Genomic DNA, 23,344 nt, shown 5'->3' with positions numbered 1-23,344 from the left:
ATGGCGTCCGCCGCAGGGTCTTGTCCCTAGAGGGAAAGCCGGCTCGGCGGTGGGGTGACGTCAGTGAAGGCGTGTCCGGACCCCAGGAGCAGTGGGCGGGGCCTGCGGGAAGGTGTGCCGGGGGCTGGTTGGGGGCACGGCCGGAGGGGCGGGGCCGTGACGTCTCGGGGCTGCGCTGTTCGGCCCGCGCACAAGTAGGTAAGCACAGCTGCCGGCGGCGGCGCTCACTTACGAGCTGCACTGAGCAGCCTGTCGCTTGGCAACATCCCGCGCTGCCCACAATGTCCCTAAGAAGCAGCCTCTCGCGTCTGCGGACGCAAGTGCATTTCGTCCTGAAAAAGTCCGTGCACTCCGTGGCTGTGATTGGAGCCCCATTCTCACAGGGGCAGGTGAGAACTAGGACCTGGCACCGTAGGGCAGGATCTCCGCTCTCCCCAGAACCAGAGAAAGCGGGGGTGGGGGGCCGAAGAAGCGAGAGGATGGGGAGAAGCGTAGTGGGGGACGTACTGGTGGGTTCCCGCGATTGGATACCGGGAGAGCACGTGGGATTTTCTCCGGTAGAAAATGGGGAATGAGGGAGGGGATGGAGGGTATCCTTTGTGCGTTTCGGACGGGGGCAACGAGCTGGCGGGTTTCTGCGGTCTCCGAGGAAGAGCGAGAAAGTGGTGGGTCCCGCTTGGGATGATGGAGGAGAGCGGGAAGAAGGGAGAGGATTCCACAGAGGGGCTATGGAGGAGGAACCGGCATGAATCCTTGGTGGAAAACAGAGGGAGCGGAGGTTAAAGAGAGCGATCTAAGAACTCAGGATCCATTCTCAGAGCATTGACTGGGAAGGCAATTGGTGCTGGCCGCTCTAGCGGCGGGAGGACGGGAGGGGCTGTTTGTTCTCTCTTCAATGAAAGAAACCTGCGGCGGCGGAGGGCTCGCTGGTAGAGAAGCTGGGGATCTGGCCCCTGCCTGCCACACGCACCCAACAGCCAGATCCTCACCTGGCTCAGCCTGTCTTGGCCTCCGCTTGGCCTTCACACATGGGGCTTGGAAGGTTAATCTGATTCCAGTGATTGTTGTTTCCCCCTCCTTTCCTGCAAGTGCTCGAAATAACCAGACCTCAGGTGAAAATAATGATGATGTCAGGTTTTCGGAGGCATCTACTGTGAACTAAGTACAGTAGTCCTCCCTCGATTTCGCTTTCCAATATTTGTTACCTATGATCAACCGCGGTCTGAAAATATTAAATAGAAAAGTCTACGACAGGGACCAGAGGGAGGGAAGAGGGGGATAAGGGAGGAAAGAAGGGGAAGGGCCTAGTTAAAGAACAAGTATAAATGACCCATGGGCGTGGACAACCGGGTGGGGGTTGATTGTGGGGGGAGGGGGACGCGGAGCAGGGGAGAGCAACGGGAAAATTGGGACAACTGTAATAGAATATTTAAAAATAAAAAAGTCTAGAAATAAGCAATTCATGAGTTTAAAATCACACGTTGTTGTGAGTAGCATGATAAAATCTCTAGCAGTCCTCTGTCCTAGCAGAGACCAGAATCATCCCTTTGTCCAGTGTATGAATGCCGTGCGCACTGCCCACTGGTTAGTCACTTAGCCCTCGTAGCTATAAGTTTGACTTGAGCTATCTCAGTGCTTGCTAAGCTAATGGTTCTGTTTTTTTTTATTAGTTATTGTTGTTAATCTCTCACTGTGCCTAATTTATAAATTAAACTTTACCACAGGGTCTGGTACTATCTGCACTTTCAGGCATCCATGGGGTGTCTTGGAATGTATTCCTTGCAGATAAGGGGGGGGGATTACTGTATAGTGTAGCAGATTTCTGTATTTCTGGGAATGACAGTCTTATTTGCAACTATCTTCCCTCACATCTCGCTGTGTAATGTATGTGACAGAAAAGAAAAGGAGTGGAACATGGTCCTGCTGCTATACGAGAAGCTGGCTTGATAAAAAGGCTCTCCGATTTGGGTAAGTGGGGGAATCTGAGATGTCTGTGCAGGGTGGTAACAGACCAGTTCAGAGTCTTCTCTGTTATATCCAGGGACCACACGGTATTAGTTCTTCTCTCGTATTCCCTTGAATTTCCTCTGCAGCTTAAGATCTGTCAGTCTTTAGGCAAAGTCCTGTTGCAATAAAGAGAGCGTATGAAAGGCAAGGAGGTAGAGAGAGGCAGGGCCTGGGACAAGCTGTTGATGACTGCAAAGTGGTACTAAGAATGCCAGCTCCAACTCTAACTGCACAGTCAGCCTTTCCCCCTAAAATTCTAGCTTCCCTAGTTCAACTATGAGGTGCTTATGACCCATGATTCTAGCCAGTTTCCCTCTTCAAATCATTCATTTCTTCCCTTGGAGTAATAGTTTTATATTACTATAAGCAGAGCTTTAGATTAGTGTTTTCCAAATTTTCCTGGCTATGAAAATCACTTGGACTACTTGTTAAAAATACTGATTCCTAGGCTCCTCCATGGAAGATTTTGGTTTATTGGGACTGAGGCAGGACCCAGACAAGTGCCTTTTCACAGATAGCCCAGGTAATCAGAAGAAAAGTTGCAGCCTTGTAATTAGGATGGTACTCTTAATTTACAGAAGCAAAAGTCAGTGGGACCCACAGATAAATGCCATTTATATAGTAATGGAGAACCCTTCTTTTAGTAATAGGGCACCAAATTCCATTACCTTTATGGTAGGAAGGTTCTTCCTTATATCTAATCCAAGTTTTTCTAGTGGATGTTAGGGGCCATTTCCTCCATTCGCATTAGGACCATTCACATATCTTTTCTGGAACTGTAAGTGCAACAGGCTTGGCAGCAGGAAGTTATAGGTCCTGGAGATAGTAATATAGAGTCTACTGTATTGGGTTGAATGCTCAAAGCTTTTCTTATTAAATAATTGCAGTTCTTTCTTAATCATTTCAATTACTCTCCAAGTTCACCACCAAATATGAAAGATAAATTGTTAAGATTTAGTCTTAATGTGTCACTCATTACCTAATGGAGGAGGTTTTTATTCCTGCTTATAAATGAGGATACTGCCCCTTTAAAGTAACTATGCACACTCTGCCTTTCTAAAAGCATTATTTTACACTGAAGGCAGCAATCTCTGGTAATCACTGTTTTTTAATACTGGCTAAACCTATGCAGCCCATCTGATGAGCCGGGCCTAGCGTTGCTCGAACTGCCTGCTCCTCTCTGGATTCTGCCTTCAGAGACTCCTGATAAGGATCATTTTCAGCCTCTCACACGGGACACGATATTTAGCTGAGGTTGCCGAATGAGCGGGAGGGGCACGTATGTAGCTGCTGCTTCTCCTGGAGCTTTGCAGACCTTCCTTCCTGTCCCAGCTCATGGTACTTTTCCACTCCAACCTGGGGCAGCCGTTCTCCCTTAAATACTGCAGTACTTCCCCTGGAAACGCACAACATGAAGTGATGATGAAGCTGCAGTTTATTTGGTCTCCCCTCTCATTAAAAAAATATTTTTAGTTTTATAATTTATATTCTTACCCTGTAGCCGATTGGTAGCCCAACTGGTCGCCAGACTGCTGGTGAGCAGTCTGAAATAGAATCTCATTGCACATTCATAAGACTGTGGCACTCAGCAGATTTCCAGCGTGTGGCCGGGCTAATCTCCAGGAACATGTTAGAGAAAAGTACTGAGAGAAGTTTCAATGCTCTTTTCCGAAACATCAATAGTACCAACATAACTTAAGTCCTTTGAGCACTTTCAAACAAGCAACATGCATCAAATTTTGCGAGGGAGAAGACCCATGGGAAGGTAACTTTCCCAAATCCCTTTGTTCCTTGCCTTCTGCCCTGATGCCACAGGCTCTCAATGTTGCCATGGTACCAAAATTCCTGTTTTCTCAAATGAAAGTATTTGACCTGGTGTTTGGGTTTAGTAAGGACATTCAGTGGCTCCTCACTCAGGTAAGCACTTACTTTTAATATAAGAAAGAGAACCTGAAAGAAACAAAGAGGCAATTGCTCTGGAAAGGCTCAGATGTAGTGCCTCTGCTCCTGATTCCTGTTAGCTCCGACAGCCATGGTAATTTGCCCTTTCCTCTGTGGGGAAATATAGCTGTAAACTAAGATTCGCAGCTGAGGTCTGTCTCGTTGTAGTTATGGTAATTTGACCTAGCTGTGGTACTTCAAAGAGGTGACAGCCTCTGGCACAACTATCTAAAGTAATGTGCCACTGTGACCAGGCCAAGAGTCCTGGAGTTTAGGAAGCTATTTGAGTGACCTTAACCCAATTGGGACATTTATATCCATTTATTTGTTCCAATTTGGGACATTTATTCTTTGTTCCATTGGCACTCCATCAAAAGAACAGGAATCTCTTTGGTTGAGACTCAAGAATATGATCTGCTTCAGCAAGAACTGATACAAGGGCCTGAGAGAACTGTCTAAACATAAGGACCTGACATATGTATGAGAGCTGTTTATCTGGAACAAAGCAATGTATGAGTTCAGGGAGCTGTGTGTGTTTTCGGGCGGTTGGTCGAGGACGTTAGCCATCACGAGTTTAGTAGTACAATAGTGATGCTACAGCCGGGCTCCCATCAGACCATTCCACCGAAACCAACCTGAGCAAGCTCACTTACCTGTCAGACTTTGTGTGGCTGGACATCTCTATTGCACAACTGACTGCTTTGTTCCTGAAATATTCTGTTAGCTAAGAATCCACTCTCCCCTGAGTCTCCCCTCTCCATTGACAGGTCCTTCCTGGAGTCTTTTGTGGGATCCTCTTCCTCTTCCCAACCCTCAAATGTTGATCGATCTTTTACACGCTTCTCAGTTTTGTCATGTGCCATCTAATTTGCCATATTATTTATTTTGGTGTTTTTTAATTGCCTTTAACCTTCATACTTTTATTTTTTAATTTAGTAAACTTCTTGGGGTAGCATTAGTTAGTAACATTATATAAGTTTCAAGTGTACAGTTCTGTAATACAACATCTGTATATTGCAGTTTGTGCCCGCCGCCCGCACTCTAGTCTTCTGTCACCGCATATTTGACCCCCTTTACTCTCTTCATCCTCTCCTCACCCCTTTCCCCTCTGGTAGCCGCCATACTGTTGTGTGTGCCTATGGATTTGATAGTTTTCTTTGTTCATTTGTTGCTTTCTGTTTTATATCCCATATATGAGTGAAATCATATGGTTCTTGTCCTTTTCTAAGTGACTTATTTCAGTTAGCATGATACTCTCAAGAGCCACCCATGCTGCCACAAATGGCAGTATTTCATCATTTCTTAGGGCTGAGTAATATTGCATTATATATATGTGCCACTTCTCCTCTGTCCGGTCATCTATTGAAGGACATTTAGGCTGTCTCCATATGTTGGCTATTGTGACTAATGCTGTAGTGAACATAGGGGTACATATAACTTTATGCATAAGTATTTTCAAATCTTTTGGGGTATATCTGGGTAGATACCCAGAAGAAAGATTCCTGGGCCATATGGTAGCTTTATTCTTAATTTTTTGAAAAACCTCCATACTGTTTTCCATAGCGGCTGTACCAAATTACGTTCCCACCGACAGTGTTGAGGGTGCCCTTTTCTCCACAGCCTCTCTAACACTTACTTCTTACCTTATTGATAGTAACCATTCATTGTGGTTTCAATTTTCATTTCCCTTATAGTTAGTGAGGTTGAGCATCCTTTCATATACCTATTGGCCATCTGTATGTCTTTTTGGGAAAAAATGTCTAGACAGGTCCTGTCCCCTTTTTTTAATTGGATTGCTTGTTTTTTGTTGTTGAGTTGTACGATTTCTTTGTATATTTTGGATATTAGTCCCCTTTTGGAGGTATTGTTTGCAAATATCTTCTCCCATTCAGTTGTTTGCCTTTTAATTTTGTTGATGATTTATTTTGCTGTGCAGGAGCTTTTTAGTTTGATGTAGTCCCCTTTGTTTGTTTTTAATTTTATTTCCCTTGCTTTTGGGGTCAATTTCACAAAAACCCCTCCAAGACCAAGGTCCGTAAGTCTAGTGCCTATGTTTTCTTCTATGTATTTTATTGTGTCAAATCTTGCATTCAAGTCTTTGTCCATTTTGAGTTTAATTTTTGTGTATGGTGTCAGATAACACTCTAGTTCATTCTTTGGCATGTAGCTTTCCAGTGTTCCCAACATCATTGAGCAAATATGCTTTCCTTTTGCCATGGTATGTTTTTAGCGCCTTTGTCAAAAATTAGTTGCCCATATATGTGTGGGTTTATTTCGGGGCTCTCAATTCTATTCCATTCGTCTGTGTGTCTGTTTTTCTGACAGTACCATACCGTTTTAATTAGTGTAGCTTTTCTTGTATAATTTGAAGTCAGAGAGTGTGACAACTCCAGCTTTGTTCTTTTTTCTCAAGATTGCTTTGGCTATTTGGTGTCTTTTGTGGTTCCATACAAATTTGAAAAAAATCTTTATTTCTTTGAAAAATGCCATTGGAATTTTGGTGGGAATTACATTAAATCTGCATATTGCTTCAGGTAATATGGCCATTTTAACTATGTTAATTCTTCTAGTCCATGAACAGGGAATGTCTTTCTATTTGTTTGTTTCTTCAATTTCTTACTACAGAGTCTTGAGGTTTTCAGTGAGTAGGCCATTCATTTCCTTTTTAAGTTTATTCCTAGGTATTTTACTCTTTTTCTTGCTGTTGCAAGTGGGATTGTTTTCTTCATTTCTTTCTCCAATATTTCATTGTTAGTATACAGAAACGCAACAGATTTTCATATATTGAATTTGTATCCTGCAACTTGCAACTTCAATGGTATTTGTTTATTGTTTCTAATAGTCTCTTGAGTATAGTCTTTACCTGTATAGATTCATGTCATCTGAAAATAATGACAGTTTTACTTTTTCATTTCTGGTTTGGATCCCTTTTATTTCTTTCTCTTGCCTGATTACTCCGACTAGGACTTCCAGTACTATGTTGAATAACAGTGGTGCAAGTGGGCATCCTTGTCTTATTCCTGTCTTAGAGGAAAAGCTTTCAGATTTTTACCATTGAGTATATAATCTGAGGGTTTGTTATATGTGGCCTTTGTTATATTGAGGTACTTTCTTTCTATACCCATTTTTATTGAGTGTTTTAATCATAAATGGGTGTTGTATCTTGTTAAATGCTTTTTTCTGCACCTATTGATGAGATCATATGATTTTTATCTTTTTGTTAATGTGGTATATCATATTAATTGATTGGCATATGTTGAATCATCCTTGCATGCCTGGAATGAATCCCACTTAATCATGATGTATTATTTTTTAATGTATTATATTTGATTTGCTAGTATTTTGTTGAAGATTTTTGCACCTATGTTCATCACATATTGGCCTGTAATTTTTGTGTGTGTTGTACTTGCCTGGTTTTGGTATCAGTGTAATGTTGGCCTCACAAAAATAGGAAGTATTCCTTCTTCTTCAACGTTTTGGAAGAGTATATGACTGAGGCTATTTGATTATTAGACCAGCTGAAAGAACCCGGAGGGTAGAGGACGTTTCCTCTGCCCCCCGCAATTGGCATCATGAATAGGATACCTCACTGGCTGGGCACTGCCGCTGCCGAAGCTCCTGCAGTAGAAAGATCTAGAATGAGCAGGCAGTGGTAAGAAGTCTTTCTTAGGCACACTCCCGGATCTCTAGCTGCAGAGTTTGGTCATGTACTCTTCCAAAATATTTAGATTAACCAGAGAAAATTTAGAGTCATATACCATCTAATTTGCTATATTTATTTATTTATAATTGGGTCTAATGCTTCATACTTTAAAATGTAACCTGCCCCGTCTTGACTAGCGTGGCTCAGTTGGTTGGAAGTTATCCTGCAAAGCAAAGGGTCACCGGTTTGATTCCTGGTCAGGGCACGTACCTGGGTTGCAGGCCTGGTCCCCGGATGGGACATGTGCCAGAGGCAACCACTGATCAGTATTTCTCACATTGATGTTCTCTTCCTCTCTTCCTCCCTATCTTCCTCTCTCTCTAAATAAATAAATGAATGAAATCTTTAAAATTAAAATAAAAAATTTAAAAAAAAGTAACCTGCCCCTGCAATAAATAATGAAATCTCAGGCTTGTGCCAGATACATTTTTCAAATACATTTTTACTTTAATAGTTTTATACTTTTTTATTGATTGATTTGAGAGAGGAAGAGAGCGAGAGAGAAAGAAAGAGAGAAAGGTCAACTTATTGTTCCACTTATTCATGCACTCATTGGTTGACTCTTTACATGCACCCTGACGAGGGATTGAACCTGAAACCATGGTGTATTGGGGTGATACTCTAACCACCTGAGCTACCCAGCCAGGGCTAGTTTTATGTTTTGATGTTTGTCCTTCAGCCACTAATGGTATGTTTTCCACACTTAACCAATAGGATAGGTCCTCCATAATTTGACCCTCATCTACCTCTTTAGACTTATGTCCATCCACATTTCACCCTGTTTTCATTGCAGCTAGGGTTGTGGGTACTTGACCTTGGCTCCACCAGCAGAAGCACCCTTCTCAAACTTTGATTTGAAATTCAAGAAGAGGCAGCAGCAAAAATCTCACTTTGTGATGGGCAGGGATGGCGGCAATTGAACAGTAGCTTCTGTCCAGGGTCGGTGGGGTCAGTGCTCTAAGCTGCCAGTGCCTTTGCCTAGGATGGAGGTGAGAGCAGCAGTAATAATCTGCACTGTACCGCCCTGCAGTGGGACTGTGGGGGCCGCTATTTCTGGCGGTGTGGCCTTTAAACCAGATCTGGGCCCTCTTAATTAAAGACCCTGGGAATTAGACAATTGAACGGATTGCTTTTCTGTTGCCTGCATTGATGATAAAACAGTTTACAGATTCCAATGAGAAATAAAATTTTGGACTGGAATCCTCCAAGCCCTCTCTCCCAGGTGTTGACTAATAAATTCTTGTTCTTTTGTTAGTTTTTTTACCTAGCACTTTACATGATGTTCTTGAAAGTTAATATAAATCATTATGTTATAGTTTCTTTGTCCTTCAGTTAATTCTGGACTATATTTTAGTCCCTGTGGGATTTAACACTCTGTTCTCTTGATGCTTTGATTTTTGAACCATTGTGTTCCTTAATGTGACTTCTGAAAACAGCAGCCTAAAGTTTTAGTTAAAGATATCTTCAAGTTCCAGGCCTACCTTACTGTAGTAAACAGATGTAGCATAATGTGTCATTGTGAATCATTTTAAATGTTCTGTATTTTAAGCGTGGTGGCAGCTACAGGAATATAAATATTAATATGTATTCTAAAACTCATTGAACTTAAAATGTGAATTAATATAAAGTATGGATCAAACTGTTTAAACATCCTTTGCAGGTTTATTTTTCCTAGGAGCTGCTTTTTATCACTAAAAATTGTAACATGTTCATTCATTCACTAATTTGTATATTCAAGGAACTTGAGCACTACTAATTTCTAGGTATTGGGAATACAATAGTGAACAAAACAGAAATTCCTGTTATCCCAGAACTCTCTTTCTAATGAGGAGTGGCTTGAAACAGATATAATTTGACCCTCATCTACCTCTATAAGTAAAACATATAGTAATCAAATGGTAATGAATGCTATAGAGTAAATGAAAGTGAGGGATGGAGGGTAGCAAGTATTGGGGTAAGGTAAGCATAGTCTATGTGGAAAGGGAGGACTCACTGAGGAGGTGTCATGTGAGCAGATCCTTGCGGGGGGTGAGGAAAGGAACAGTGTACATATTTGGGAGAATGGCATTTCAGGTGGAGGAATCAATAAGTGCAAAGACCCTGAGATAGAAAGATACCTGGAGTGTTCAAGGAACAAAAAGCTGTTACTGAGCTCTTGGCTGCCAGTGGTTGCTGTGGGGGAAAGGGAGGGCCTTCTACTCTTCTATCTTTGGTTTTGCAAGAAAAGCCAGAAATCTGGATTTTTGTGGGAGATTTGTTTGTTTTTTTTAAAGTGATCTATCCATACAATGGGCTATTATTGAGCCATAAAAAGGAATGAATTGTTAACTCATGTAATAACATGGCTGTACCTTGCAAGAGCATTATACTGAGTGAAAGAAGGCAGACACAAAAGGCCACGTATTGTATGATTCCATTATACGAAATGTCCAGAATAGGCAACTCCATAGGAACAGAAAGGAATTAGAGGTTTCCAGGTGCGGTGGGGAGAGGGGAATGGGGAGTGACTGCTCGTGAGTACTGGTTTCTTTCTGGAGTGCGATGAAGCTGTTCTGGAATTAGTAATTTGCTAATGCCTTAGCAAAAGCATACATCACTGATGATGTGCCTGAATATAGGCAAGTCTAATGTAGATATTATTGGGATTTGGCAAATTTCAATATAACTATATCATTCCTGCTTATAAAAGCAGCAAATAAATTTAACTTATAGCTTTTATTTTAAAGTTGTTTGATATCTAACATTGACCATGTTTTAGACGCTGTGCTAGGCTCTTGCTATTGTGTCAATCTTAATTCGTTAAAAGCAAATTATGATACCCATTAGGATGGCTAACATCAAAAAAACATGATGTGTTGGTGAGGATGTGGAGTTATTGGAACCTTTGTGCACTTGGTGGGAATGTAAAATGATACAGGCACTGTAGAAAACATCATGTGGTGGTTCCTCAAAAAATGAAAAATATGACCCAAGCAATTCTACTCTGGGCATATATCTAAACATTGAAAGTAGGGTGTTGAAGTGAGAGCTGCCTTGGCCTTTTAGAAAGAAAGTCATGGAAGCAGAAGAAGTGAGGCAGCTGGGCTGAGTGGACTCAGGAAACAAGTTACAGAGGCAAAAGAAGAGCCCTTGGAGACAGACTCAGAGGGTTAGCCTAGGATGAGCGGCTGCTGCTGCCTGCTGCTCCCCTGGTTGCAAGTCTTGTGGGGATCCTTAGAGCTCAGGAGAAAGAAAGCAAAGATATACACTGGGAGAAAGAAGGCACAGGTGCGTGCGTGACAGAGAGAGAGAACTCTCTATCGCGCGCGCGTGTGCGCGCGGGAACATGAGCACACATGTGCACTGGGTCCTTTGTCTTAGGTTTTAACCTGTTTTCTAAAGACAGGACTTTTAGGGGATGTCTCAGGGGAGGACCTCAACAGAGTATTCATCACCTTTCTAAGTGTGTCAATTTATGCTGATTCAGCAAAATGAGCATATAGGGTTAGGATCACGGTCACGGTCTCTACTGACTGGTTGGTGCTAGAGGAGGGGGTCATTGGTCATTGCGTCTGATCCTGATGCCAGCCATGATGTTGCTTTATCTGGTTTTGCTGCTTTTGTGGGCCTGGAGCCAAAACACAACTGAGGCCTAGATGCTACCTCTCATTTGACCAAAACTCTTGTTTCTGTGATCAGCAGACCCAAGGCTTTCTTCTTAAGGTTATATGATGTTGATCAGAACCTCAGTGTCCTGAGGGCTTAATGATTAAGGGAGAAGGAGGTGGGTGAGTCAGGGTGCCAGTTAAGGCCAGTTTGAATCAGTCATCCGTCTCAGTTTCCCCATTCCACTTGCCAAAGTATTTTGTAGCTTCTTACTATCCTGCCTCATTTCCATGTATTTTCAACAAGATATAACACCCTAATGCCAACTTATCCAAAACTGAGCTTATGATCTCCACTCCCTTCCCCTATGTCTTTTTCAAAACCTGGCAGTCAGCCAGAAAGCTGGGGTGCAGACCTGTTACCCCTCCACATCCCCTCTAAGTGTTGCTGGGCTCTGCCAGTTCCCTCCCATACCCCTCTTGGGAAGCTGGTCTTCTCCAGGCCTGTCCATTTTCCACAGGACACCAGGTCACTAGATCGACAGTGAAGATTTATCACTTCTTGGCTTGAAAACCATAGGAGCTCCCTAGTGCTTTTAGAATCTGGACCCTGCCCCGTCCTCCTGCCCCATCTCTTCAAAGTCCTCCTGAATGACCTGGGCCAGGGGGGTGTGAATTGTTTTCTTAGAGCTGAAGATATTTGCCTATTCTGCTTGGAAAGCCTTTTCCATTTCCCCTTTGATTCCTGGCTAAAACCTTCAAGATTTAGGTACTGCCACTTCTGAGAAGTCCCCCGGCTCTTCCTGGGTCTGAGTCAGCCCCTTCCTCTGTTCCTACCACACCCTGTGCACAGTTGCATCACAGAAGTAAGCACTGTATGTGTTTTCCCTGTTTTCTCACTAGGCTATGAGCTCCTTGAAGGCTGCAACCAAACTTCCTCTCTCTATCCCTAGGACTTGGTAGAGTGCCAGGCCCACAGTCAGCTTTTGTTGAAGGGAGATAGGGAGCAAAGCTTCTGAAGGGGGAGCAGAGTTTTCTACCCAAAGAATGCCTCTTTGGGATATTGATTATTTTAGGCTGGTTAGTTTTAAGAAATAGCAGGCCTGAGAGAAGCCATGTAGAAGTTACCTTATATCAAAAACACATTTACATTTGTAAAGGTGTCTCCCTTCTGTAGCAGGCCTGCCTTCTCTATTCATGTAGAAGGTAGGGACTTAAATCTTCACAACAGTCTTACCCTTGTGTACTGTGCTTTTCCTAGTAACCTCCTATAGCCTACTCTCTGTTCGGGTGGTTGGTGATGCGAGCTGTGAAAAAATTCACAAAGAGAAGAAAAGGCAGAGAGCAAAATTTTATTTACTTTCCAAGAGGGGAAAGGGACATGGTGTGGAGAGAGATATCAGCAGTGAAATGTAGGGGGTTTGAGCTTTTATTAGCTAATTGAGGTGGTTGTAGGACAGGATGTTTCAGCTGGTCTTGCACAGGCTGCAGCTTGTTCTGATGTTATCACTGGGTGCAGGGTGCAGGCCTTGCGGTCTGGCATATCTTGTTTTGTAAGTTCTCGGAACCTCTGCACCTTCAGGGTGCTTCAAGTAATTTTATAACCCTGAGGATAGAGGTTCATAAAACACGAGCCAGTCAAGCGAGCTCTGGCAAAGAGGGCCTGAAGACGGGGCTTTTGTCCTATCACTGTTCTTGCTTTCCAGTAATTTCTAGTCCTGGGGACGTAAGCTCAGAAGAATAAAATGGCAATCATGTTTAACAAGGTCATAGGCCTGCTTGGCAAGTGGTGCCACAATAGCAAATGGCACTGGTTTTGTCCTTTTATTCTCCATCCCCAACATCTTTTGTCTTTAGCTGAAGGTGGTCAAAATGGTTCTGCCACTTTGGTGAAACTCAGTAATCCTGGGACTCTACCATGTATACCAGAGATACACATGTTTTCTCCTGATAATCGGTCTCATGTCAATTTGATTATTAGACCAGTCAGAAGAACTTTGAAGAGTATATTTTTCCTCCCAACACATCCTAGTTTTCTCCTGTAACTTTTGTTGACATAAGATCCAAACCTGTAGAAGAATTTTATAAGTTTATTTGAGTTGTGGGACAAGAAGAAACTTTCCTATACCCTCAAGGTTCTTTCAGCTGGTCTAATAATCAAATCGACATGAGACAGATAAGCAAGAGAAAATAACCAAATTTCATTACATACAATGTATGGGAACCCCACATACAGAAGAGGCTCAAAGACAGAGGGAGAATGGGTATAAAAAAATATCCTGAGCTAGGGATGAGGTAAAGTGCCTTGGAGCGTCAAAGAGTCATTTCAGAATGATAAGAGCAGATGATTGGTAAATAGAAATTTGCCTTGCCCTGTAGATAGGTCAAGAGAGGTTATCTTTTATAGGCAGGGCCCCTAATTTAAGTTCTTGCAGGTAATTAAGGGAGGGGTAGAACTTTCTCTTGAGTACAGCCAAAGTTTCCTTTAGCCCAAAACAATCCTTATACCACTGAGGCACATTTTGGGGTGGCCAGTCTGAATCCCCACAGAGTCAAACAGAGGACAGTCTTGGAAGCAAGATCTTAACAGACTGAGAAAATGCTCCCAAGAGTGACAGTTTTGCAGCTTTTCTCGAATGTTGGGAATTAAGGAGGAAATGTAATAAGGAAGGTTACCTGAAGGTGCAAGAAAGCAGGGCAGGGAGTCAATTACAGGGTAGTTAAGACTATGTGCTTCCTGAGGATGGCCATGCCTCCAAGGGGTCTGAGAAAAGAGGATTACTCTGGCCTTTCAAAGGTGTGTTAACCTAGGTGCACGGAAACAATGGACCAAGCTTGTTTAACACAGATAAACCTTTTACTAAAGAGGTTATATTCAGGGGCCTGAACTACCCACCATGACCTGCCCAGTTAGGAATTTATGATCAGATCACCCTGTGAGATTACTTTCAGTCCTTGGACTTCTCAGTTTAATTGGAGACTCTTTTGTCCACATTTCACATTGTGATCCATTGGATTTTCTCTTTCCCTTCTCTTAAAATGAGTTGTTCCTTAGAAGCCATTTGGTTTCCCAGATTTTTAAGAATGTATGACTCAAAGAATAACTGCCATATATCAAACTGTTTAACTCTTAAAAGGTGTTTGGCTACCAGTTGATGAATTATTCAAGCAAATATTAGTAGATGATAATGGCCAGTTTTTGTTCCCTTTTTGAAACATACTTGTTTTTGAACCAGGGCCTGAGTAGCTAATGATGACTGCTTCAGGTAAGGCTGACCTCTAGTTACTTAGATATTATGTTATTCTTTAAATATCCAAAATAGCACAAGTCAGAGGCCCAGAACCTAAGGAGTTACAGTGGTTGGTTTAAATAATTCATTATTAATGACCTAACTCTTGTAGTGAGTGTGTGTTAATATAATAGGTGTGGTAATACTCAGATTTACCACACCTATTATATTAATAGGTGGCCTATTAATATCTAGGGGTGGCCTCCCTCACCCCTAGAGGCCAGCACCACTGAATAGGAAGAGAAGTAGAGAACACCTTCCTGTGTGACTCAAGAATTGAGTCACTGCCGGTGGAGCGTTGTGGTTAGGGCCTAGGGCAAACTGGCTGTTGTAGCTGTAGTTTTGTTTGTTTTAGCTTATTTCAGCCAAGCTGGTGAAAATCACTGGGAAGCAAGATCTCTGGAGAATGACGGTTTTGTGGTTTCTTTTATACGTTTGGACTTAAGGAGAGAATATAAGGAAGAATACATGAAGGCAGGAGAAAGCTAGGTGGGGTGTGTATGTGGGGGGTCTCTATGACTGGATTCCAGGATAGTTAACAAGATTCTATGCTCCCTTGAGGATGGGAAAGAGGTCTACAAAAAGAGAATTACTCTGTCATTTCAAAGGTGTGTAAACCTAGCTGCACAGGAACAAAGGGCAGGGCTTGCTTAAGGCAAAGAGAAACCTTTTGGAGGTCTGGGGTGTGGTGCTCCACCATGATCTGTCCAGTTAAGAATTTATGATCAGATCACCTTGTGATGTTACTTTTGGTCAGGTTTATTACAGAGCTCCCCCTTTTTTCCCCCATCCACAATTCTTCCTTTTGGTCATAACTCAATCTCAAGGATGCATTAATGGCCAACCTTTCGGTTGGGTGGCATGCTCGCGTAGTGCCAGGAAGGCTCATTCCTAGGAAGTGTCAATATCGATGCCATCTTGTTGCATTTCCCCAAAAGGGAAGGGCAGGTGAATGGAAGGCAGTCAGGTCTCATGGGCTTCATGTTCCTGAACAGCAAGTGGGGTCCTGCTGCCTGCCGCCACCCTCTGGGCAGAATTTCGGAGGCAAAGGTTTGGTGATAAAGAAAGGAGTCTTTATTCAAAAGCTACACAATTTTGGAATAACAGCTTTCCACACGCATTAGTCCCTTAAGCTCATCAATTAAGGCAAAAATCTTTAACTCCTGAGTTCCCCCATCATTCCCTGTTAGTTTTTAATTATCTTATTTCTATAGGATTAGTTTACAAACTAAAACAATGTAAGGTACAAAAGCTACACAATTTTGGAAGAATGGCAGGCTTCTGCCTCAGGGCCCGTCCGGGCTAGAACACCCAGAGAATAACTGCCACCCCCTGCTGGGCCCGTGTGATCCTAGGCTGCTCCGGAGTTTCTTCTCCCATCCAAAATCCATCCAAAATACCATCCTTAGGGAAACACAGGCAGCTGCAGCACAATCATCCAGGCATCCTCCAGGAAGAGAGCCTGACAGCCAGTCTCTGCCCTCCTTTTAAACCTTCTGGTCCATAGTTCCATGCCCTTTGGAGGCATTCAGCCTCTCAGCCAATCCCATTCTAGACTGTTTACCATTGTCGCGGGCAACCTCCTCCTAGGGCCCCTTCCTCGTGCATGCCCCCCTACTCCATGATCTGATCAGATCTCTGTATAATTCATTGCAAAAAAACCACTCTAGATCATTTTTCTCCTGTGAAGTATCATGATCTTTTTTAGTCACCTTTTTCATTTTTCTGTATTTTGCATCTACTATAACACTTACATAAGCCATAAAGGAGGAATTAAAAGTTATCTTGCACCTCTTCAGTAATTGTTAACAGTTGGAATATATAGAAAAACCCAAAGAACAAGTATAGCTATTATTATGACTAATATCATTAACAGACAGGTAAAGGCAATCCAATAATTGGTTTCTGAGTTCAACATCAGCCTGTAGGTATACAGGCCTTGTGGATATCTTGGGATAACTGTCTACCTCTGATATTTGGTGGCATCTTGTCCTTGTGAAGTCTTTGGTGCTTGTTGTAGGTGAAGGTGAGTGTCAAGAGTCTGGGGTAGATATCCATTCACAGTTAGGTGCCTGATTTGGTCCCTTACAATGAAGTTGGAAAATGTTATTTTATTTGATATCCTTTCCAATAAGCAGAATCTCCAGGTGGCAGTCAGTGATCTCTGAAGTCCTTGTATCCTGGGAGCTCTCTGTGAAAGGAAGCAGTTACCTATGTGGGATTCTTTTAAAGTGACCTTATTAAAACCATGGCAATAGTGTAAGCTGCTGCCTTTTAATAATGTCAGCTTATAAGTTCCTTCATCTAATTTAAGTCCAGCTTAAATGCACTATGATCTATGAAGGGAATGTAAAAAAAAAAAGGGGGGGGGGTTACCAGGTAGCCTGGAAGAACCAAGCAGCTATTTTGGGTTTCCCATACCCCAACTATCTGTTAAATTTACAACCACTGTTTACCCATACTGTATAGCTTAGAATTTTTTTATCACTTATTTACAATGCTTCCCATGAAATTTAACATAAAAAAGAATCTTTTCACACCACAGTTATTCCTACATATATTGATATTTTAACCCTTAAAACCTTAATTTCTAATGCAAATTGCTTTCCTAAGCAATTAGCATTCTTTAGCTAGGCCCATTAACGAAGACATTTTATAATAACTTCTGGAAACATATTTCCCAGACTTCAACATCAATTATTAACATGGACTTATTTTTGTAAAGCCTGGATAAAGTAGAATATTATATTTAATATCAATAACTCAAAAGATATCTCTGTTCTACTTAAACCAATAAACTTAAAGTTTTATTTACTAATGGTTAACCTTAGCTCACATGAACTCGAAAGGCATTTGAGTTAGTTTCTATATTTCTGAGAATTTTATAATACCCAATCCTTACAATTACTTGCCTTTAAATCAGTTCATTTTAATTTATTAAGTTAATTTTAACAATACCATCCAAAGGTAGAAAAATTATCTCACATTTACAACATACATATGTAGACACACAGAGACACACAAGACTTAGCTTAAGGAAAACTCATTCATTTATAAAAATTTGGATCCAGATTTTGTTTTGGCAGTTGGGATAAGAAGATACAATATGTATCTGTCCTTGACAAATCAAGCAACTTTCAAGTGATCTTCCCCATTTTAAAGTATGGAGAGCTGTTTTTAATTCCTTGAAAGAATTGGATTGCCATATAAATGACATCATAAGTTGATCCATTTATTTAAATCCTCTTTTTGAAGCTTTGAGATACCAATTACAGATGATTTCCATTCATTATTCCTAATTTTATAGCTGGCTTCTTCTAATTGTGTGCAAAAGATTAGAAGCACCAAAGGATCCTCATTTCGGCAATATTCCAGCAGTAGTATTAATGGGAGGCTGACTGTGGTTAGGTTGGTTGGCCTTAGAGGCACGATTTCCCACATTAATTATAGTTTCCTTTGAGATCTGTAGAGTCTGTACAAACTCTTAGGGAAAACCAGCCTTTACGGGCATGTCTCTGGATGAGTCAAATGTGTTGGCCACCCCTTTGGACTGCTCCATGCCCTACAGGACATTTTTCCTCAGGCAATTTCACAACAATTCTTAGTCATCTAAGCATACCTGAGATTTGTGTTGTAGAAGCAAGCGTCCTATCTTTTTCAGAGGCAAAATGAGTTCAGCCTCTCACTTAACCAACAAAGACTTTGTTCAGATTCTCAGTAAGCAATCCAATTAAAAGTTGAAATTAGAAGTGGTCACCCATTATTTTCCCCTTTCTGTGGGTTATCTCAGCCCTTATCCACCTTGAGGATTTAAAGATTTATTTTACTTGAGAGGGGAGGGGAAGGGAGGGAGAAAGAAAGGGAGAGAAACATGCCAGAGATACATCAATCGGTTGTGGGGATCAGGCCCACAACCCAGGCATGTGCCCTGATTGGGATTCGAACCAGAGACCCTTCGATTCACAGGCTGCCACTCAATCCACTGAGCTACACCAGCCAGGCGCCCCCCGCCCCCGCCCTTGAGGATTTTATAAGAACAGCTCAAATAAAGTCAGGACCTGACACTTAATATTGAGAGGGTTGGAATTCCAAGAGAAAACTCACCCACCTTCCCCCAGTGCAGAGCAGGGAGCTGGTGGTACACAGCGGGCCCATGCTGGTACCCAGCACCAGATTCCAGTCTGCACCATGATCCTGGGTGGGCTTCAGGATCCTGCTGACTCCAAGTACATTTTGATGTCAGAGATGTCCAAACCTACAGAAAATTTTTATAAGGGTTTATTTGAGCCAATGCTGGGAAGCAAGATCTCAAATGCCCTGGAGAATGACAGTTTAGCAGTTTCTTTTATACATTTGGGATTAAGGAGGGAAGCTAGGAAAATTACATGAAGTGGGAGAAGGCAAGGTACAGGGTAGTTAAGATTGTATGCTCCCTTGAGGGTGGTTACAGAAAAGAGGTCTGGAAAAGAGGGTTACTTCTGTCATTTCAAAAGTGTGGAAACCTAGACGTTCAAGAACAATGGAGGGGCTCACTTAAGGCAAAGGTAAGCCTCTTACGGTCCTGTGCCTGACTACCCACCGTGACCTGCCTGGTTAGAATTTTAGGGTCACTTCACGCTGTGGTGACCATTTGGTCGGATTTATCACAGAGCCCCCTTTTCATCCACATGGCCTTGCCTTTCTATTCTTTTTTAGAGACTGTAGCAAATTTGAGGTGTGTGTAAAAGCTGGACTCTTCAGGAGCCGTTTTAATGAGAAATCAATGGACCTGTGTTTGTTTTCTAATTCTCACCAAAAAGTCTGTCCTTAAAAATGACATAGTCATATTACAAACAGGTTTCGGGATGTCTCAGGTTACACCATCAGTTTCAAGGAACAGGATGGGAGGGAAGGGGTTCAGAATAAGACTCCCTCAAATGTGCCTCTTTGGCATGTGGATTACTTTCAGCTGGAGCGAGTGCAGGCCCAGAAGACCCCACAAGGGCTCTTTTTACTTCCCCTTGAGCTGCCTAAATGAGTTGAGGTAGAAAGCCTGGACCAGGAAGAGAATTATCACCAGAGATAGCTGCGAAGCCTGCAGGCTAGGTGTGGTAAACTGGAGGGAGCTTGGGCAGGTCACGTTTGGTCAAAGTCTAAAGTCCCCTATTTCTGCCTAGTATGGCAAACATTTGTTTACCAAAAATTTGCTCTTCCTATCTTCCTCTAAATTGCATTCCTTCCCTTTGAAGCCCCAGTCACCTATCCACTTCTCCAGCTGCCTGGGGGAATCGATCTAACCAGCAAAGAACCTAAAAGGGAAGAAAGGAAAAGTTTTCTTCCCTTGTAGGAAAAGCCAGAAAGATGCCTCACCCAGTTGAATTGATAATGTAAATCATGGCTCATATAGGCTTTTTCTTATCTCATTTAATCCTCGTCACAACTGTGGGAGGTTGGACCAGTTTAGAAACTGTACTTGGTTGGAGATCTTGACTCTTCTAGGAAATTATGGACCAGAGGGCAGGAAATCTTCCTCTGTATCTGTGGCGGCACTTGACCCCCAGTGGCAAGATGGGCGAGTGGTGATGTGGCAGCACCCTGCTCGCAGCCCAGGGCAGTGCGGAGTGCGGTTCCTGGGGAACACTCAGCACACGGCCAGCCCGCGGCCTGGGGCACATTGCTTCCCATCAGGCCATAACCGGCGAGGCCTTAGCCACCAGCCTGTTGCATCCCCTTTTAAATCCTTTCTGGAACAAGGTGGAGTATCAAGAATTTAAAACAGAAGAAAACACCCCATTGTGAAGAGGAAAAAAGGCCCCAGGGATTGTGGCTGTCTTCCTGTGGGTAGATGTTGGAATAGCTTGAAGTTTTGTCAACAGACCATTTTTCAGCGAAGCTCAACAGTCTTGCCCTAAATGAGGGAAACTGGTTTTGTTGTAGTAACCCATGACGCCAGGGGAGAGTCCTCCTCTTACCGCTGAAGCCAGATGGCGAGGGCGCTGTCAGTGGACGGCGCTGTCAGCTGACAGCCTGTGTGCGGAACACAAGGCTCACTCACTGTGATTCAGAGGTACTTAGAGGATTGTGAGTTTCGTTCACAGGGGCATATGTTACAAAGCCTGTCTTCAGACAGTGATACTCTGCTGTCCTTAGGAAGGAAGGACAGATGTAGCTGGAGGAGCAATTATCAGGAAACATAGATGGTATGGCAAGTCATCTCAGTTACATGTCTAGAGTTAAGTTTTCAAGTTTATTTTTTTACTCAAGGATCACAGTTATGCAAAGGCATCTATTAACACCATGTATCATTTGATTTTGAGGTTAATTCTGGTATATGTTAGATGGACATGTCTGAAATCACTGGCCAGGATGTCTGGGGTCCGTCACCTTCTTATCACGGCCAAAGGTGTTGACGAGAGAGACCTGGTTCTTCTTGCTAAAGCATGTAAAGAATTAGATATCAGCACATCCTTCAGAAGAAAATAGAAGTCCGGAGCTCAGCTAGGCAGGCACCTTGTGGTTCCCGGCGCCATCAGCTATGTCGCCGTGATTTCCAGTTCTTAATCCAAACCCACGTGGCACCTTCTCATGGCCCACCAGCAGGAGCCCCTCCCCTTTCCTTCCCACATGGTCTTTGCATTGTCCCGCCGGCCCGCGGTATGGAGCGAACCATATCCGAGTTCTCATGCATTTGCCCGGTGACCGGGGGGAGCCGCCTGCGGGGCTGCTGCATTTGCGCTCCTGCTTCCCAAAACTGCGCGGTCAAAAGCCTCTAATATGGCTGCCTGTGCCGGGGTCCCAACTAAACTTGTGCAAACCTTCCTGGTGAGCCTTGTTGATATGCAAAGTGACCATCTAGGACGATTAGGAATGAAGCGACCCCCCTGTTACGGACATGCCAAATGACTCTCCGTGGCCCCGCTCTGTATCTCCCACTCCCTACGCGGCCCGCCTGCCGGGGGGAGGGGTGAAAATGTCCTGTATTTTTCTCGGACACCCCAATTCCTGGATGCCATTACAAATCCCCTTTGTGGGGGGGCCTAGCTGCACCCCGTTACGAAGGTGACATCTGGGCCTAAAAGATCTTAATGGTACTCAGTGTATTTTTATTACCAGCACTGGGAGAGAAGGGACGAGGCTGTGTCAGTCTGTGCAGAGCTTTGCTTTTTCCCACTGCCAGTCACACAGGAGAGGCTTTTCAAGTTGGTTCCAAATCTGTCATTCAAGCTCCTGGTACGACGACCCCACCCATCTTCCTCAGCAGAGACCTTCGCTGTGTCTGACAAGGCTACTACCTGTTGCAGAGGCAACCGCAGGGTGGGGAGGAAGGGGATGCTGAGAGTGCTGGTTAGAGTCTCCTCAGGGACTCTGAAGAGCTGAACTGGAACAGCTATGTGTGCTTGCATGATATGACCTCTTTCCTGAATGTACCAAACACTTTGGACACTGGGCCTAAAGAAGCAAAGAGCTGATTTTTAGATACCCCAGGACACATGGGTTTTGAAATGGTACAGCCTTTGGGGAATTAAATGCACTAAATAAAACTCAGACCTCTTCATTTTATTGATGGTAACCAAATTAGTTTACCTTAAGTAATAGTCTCTTCAAAGCTATTACCCAAATTGCATTTTAGGGATGAGAGAAATTCTGCTTACTTCCAATGGACTGAATGAACTCTGGTATTCTGCTCCAGTAACATTGCAACTTTTTCAGGTACAATGTTAAGCTAGGTACAGCTTTAGGGTTCCAAGAATTAGCAGAAACATTCCTTTAAAGCACTAGAATTCCCTTTGCATGAAGCTAAATCTGCCATGTACAATGTTTGAGTCTATAACTTTATTTTTTAAAAAAGGTTTTATTTATTTATTCTTAGAGGAGGAGGGAGGGAGAAAGAAAGGGTGAGGAACATCAGTCAGTTGCCTCTTGCTTGTGTCCCTACTGGGGACCTGCCTGCAACCCAGGAATGTTCCCTGACCAGGAATTGAACCAGCGACCTTTTGCTTTGTGGGACGATGCCCAACCAACTGAGCCACACCAATCAGGGCTGAGTCTGTAATCTCAGTGTCTTTGTTTTTCTCCAGGTTTCACAGACTTGTTATTTCTGACAAGTCATAAACACTCCGTTCTATTCAGGCAGTTGTAAACACTGACACTGATGGACCTCTAAGTTTTTTCCAAATCTGTTATTCTGCCAATGGGTTACCTGGGGCTTTGTGGACTCTCCTGTGTGCCAGCCCTTCAAAACCCGTCTCTCTTGACTTGCTGGGAGCCTTGGGAGTGGCTGGAGTTCCCCATAACTGGAAGTCAGAGCAGTAGGGGAAACGGAGTTACCTCTATGCTATTGAAAAATGCCTGCTCACTCATAACATTGTCTTCTGTGAGTCTCCAAACAAAGCGTGAGGCAGGTTTGCTCTTAAACAGCTGGCGCTATTTAACTTTGCTGAATTTCACCTTCCAAAGTATGTGATACCAGCAGAAGACGTGAGGATTTGCAGCTATCTGTAAAGCACTGGGCATAGTTTGGTGTGTGGAGGCAGATAATTAGGGTCCTTTTCTTTCTTTCCTGTTGCTGGCTTATTCAGGGATTCACTAGTGATCAGGACCCTAAATAGAAGTGCTGTCTACAGGCATTGCTAAGGTCAGGTAGGCTGTTTTGATTTTCCCACACCAGCTGGTTGCATCATTCCGTTGAGGCACTCGTGTTCTCGTTTCACTCCAGTGGAGCCTGGAGATGTTTATCAAGGCCAAAGGTGATGTCTCGTCCCAAAAGATCATAATAGTATTCAGTGTATTTTTATTACCAGCACTGGGAGAGGAGCAAAGAGGCTGTGTCAGTCTTGCGT

The 23,344-nt window shown here is 43.2% G+C and overlaps 1 protein-coding gene across 2 annotated transcripts in view; it reads left to right on the top strand.

Annotated features, from left to right (window-relative positions):
- The first annotated feature begins 194 nt into the window (after positions 1-194).
- The window catches only part of ARG2 (arginase 2), a 36,416-nt gene continuing 13,266 nt past the window's right edge, over positions 195-23,344 (top strand). For both annotated transcript variants that reach the window (XM_054567388.1, XM_054567389.1), the window contains exons 1-2: positions 195-389; positions 1,896-1,968. In XM_054567388.1, the coding sequence (XP_054423363.1) occupies positions 282-389; positions 1,896-1,968 (181 nt within the window). In that variant the 5' untranslated portion in view covers positions 195-281. The remainder of the gene's footprint in view (positions 390-1,895; positions 1,969-23,344) is intronic.

The sequence above is a fragment of the Pteronotus mesoamericanus genome, unplaced genomic scaffold, assembly GCF_021234165.1.
Source record: "Pteronotus mesoamericanus isolate MK-2021 breed Mesoamerican mustached bat unplaced genomic scaffold, CSHL_Meso_final contig_182, whole genome shotgun sequence".
NCBI lineage: Eukaryota > Metazoa > Chordata > Mammalia > Chiroptera > Mormoopidae > Pteronotus > Pteronotus mesoamericanus.
Note: the sequence above shows the minus strand (reverse complement) of the source record. Positions and strands in the feature narration are given on the sequence as shown.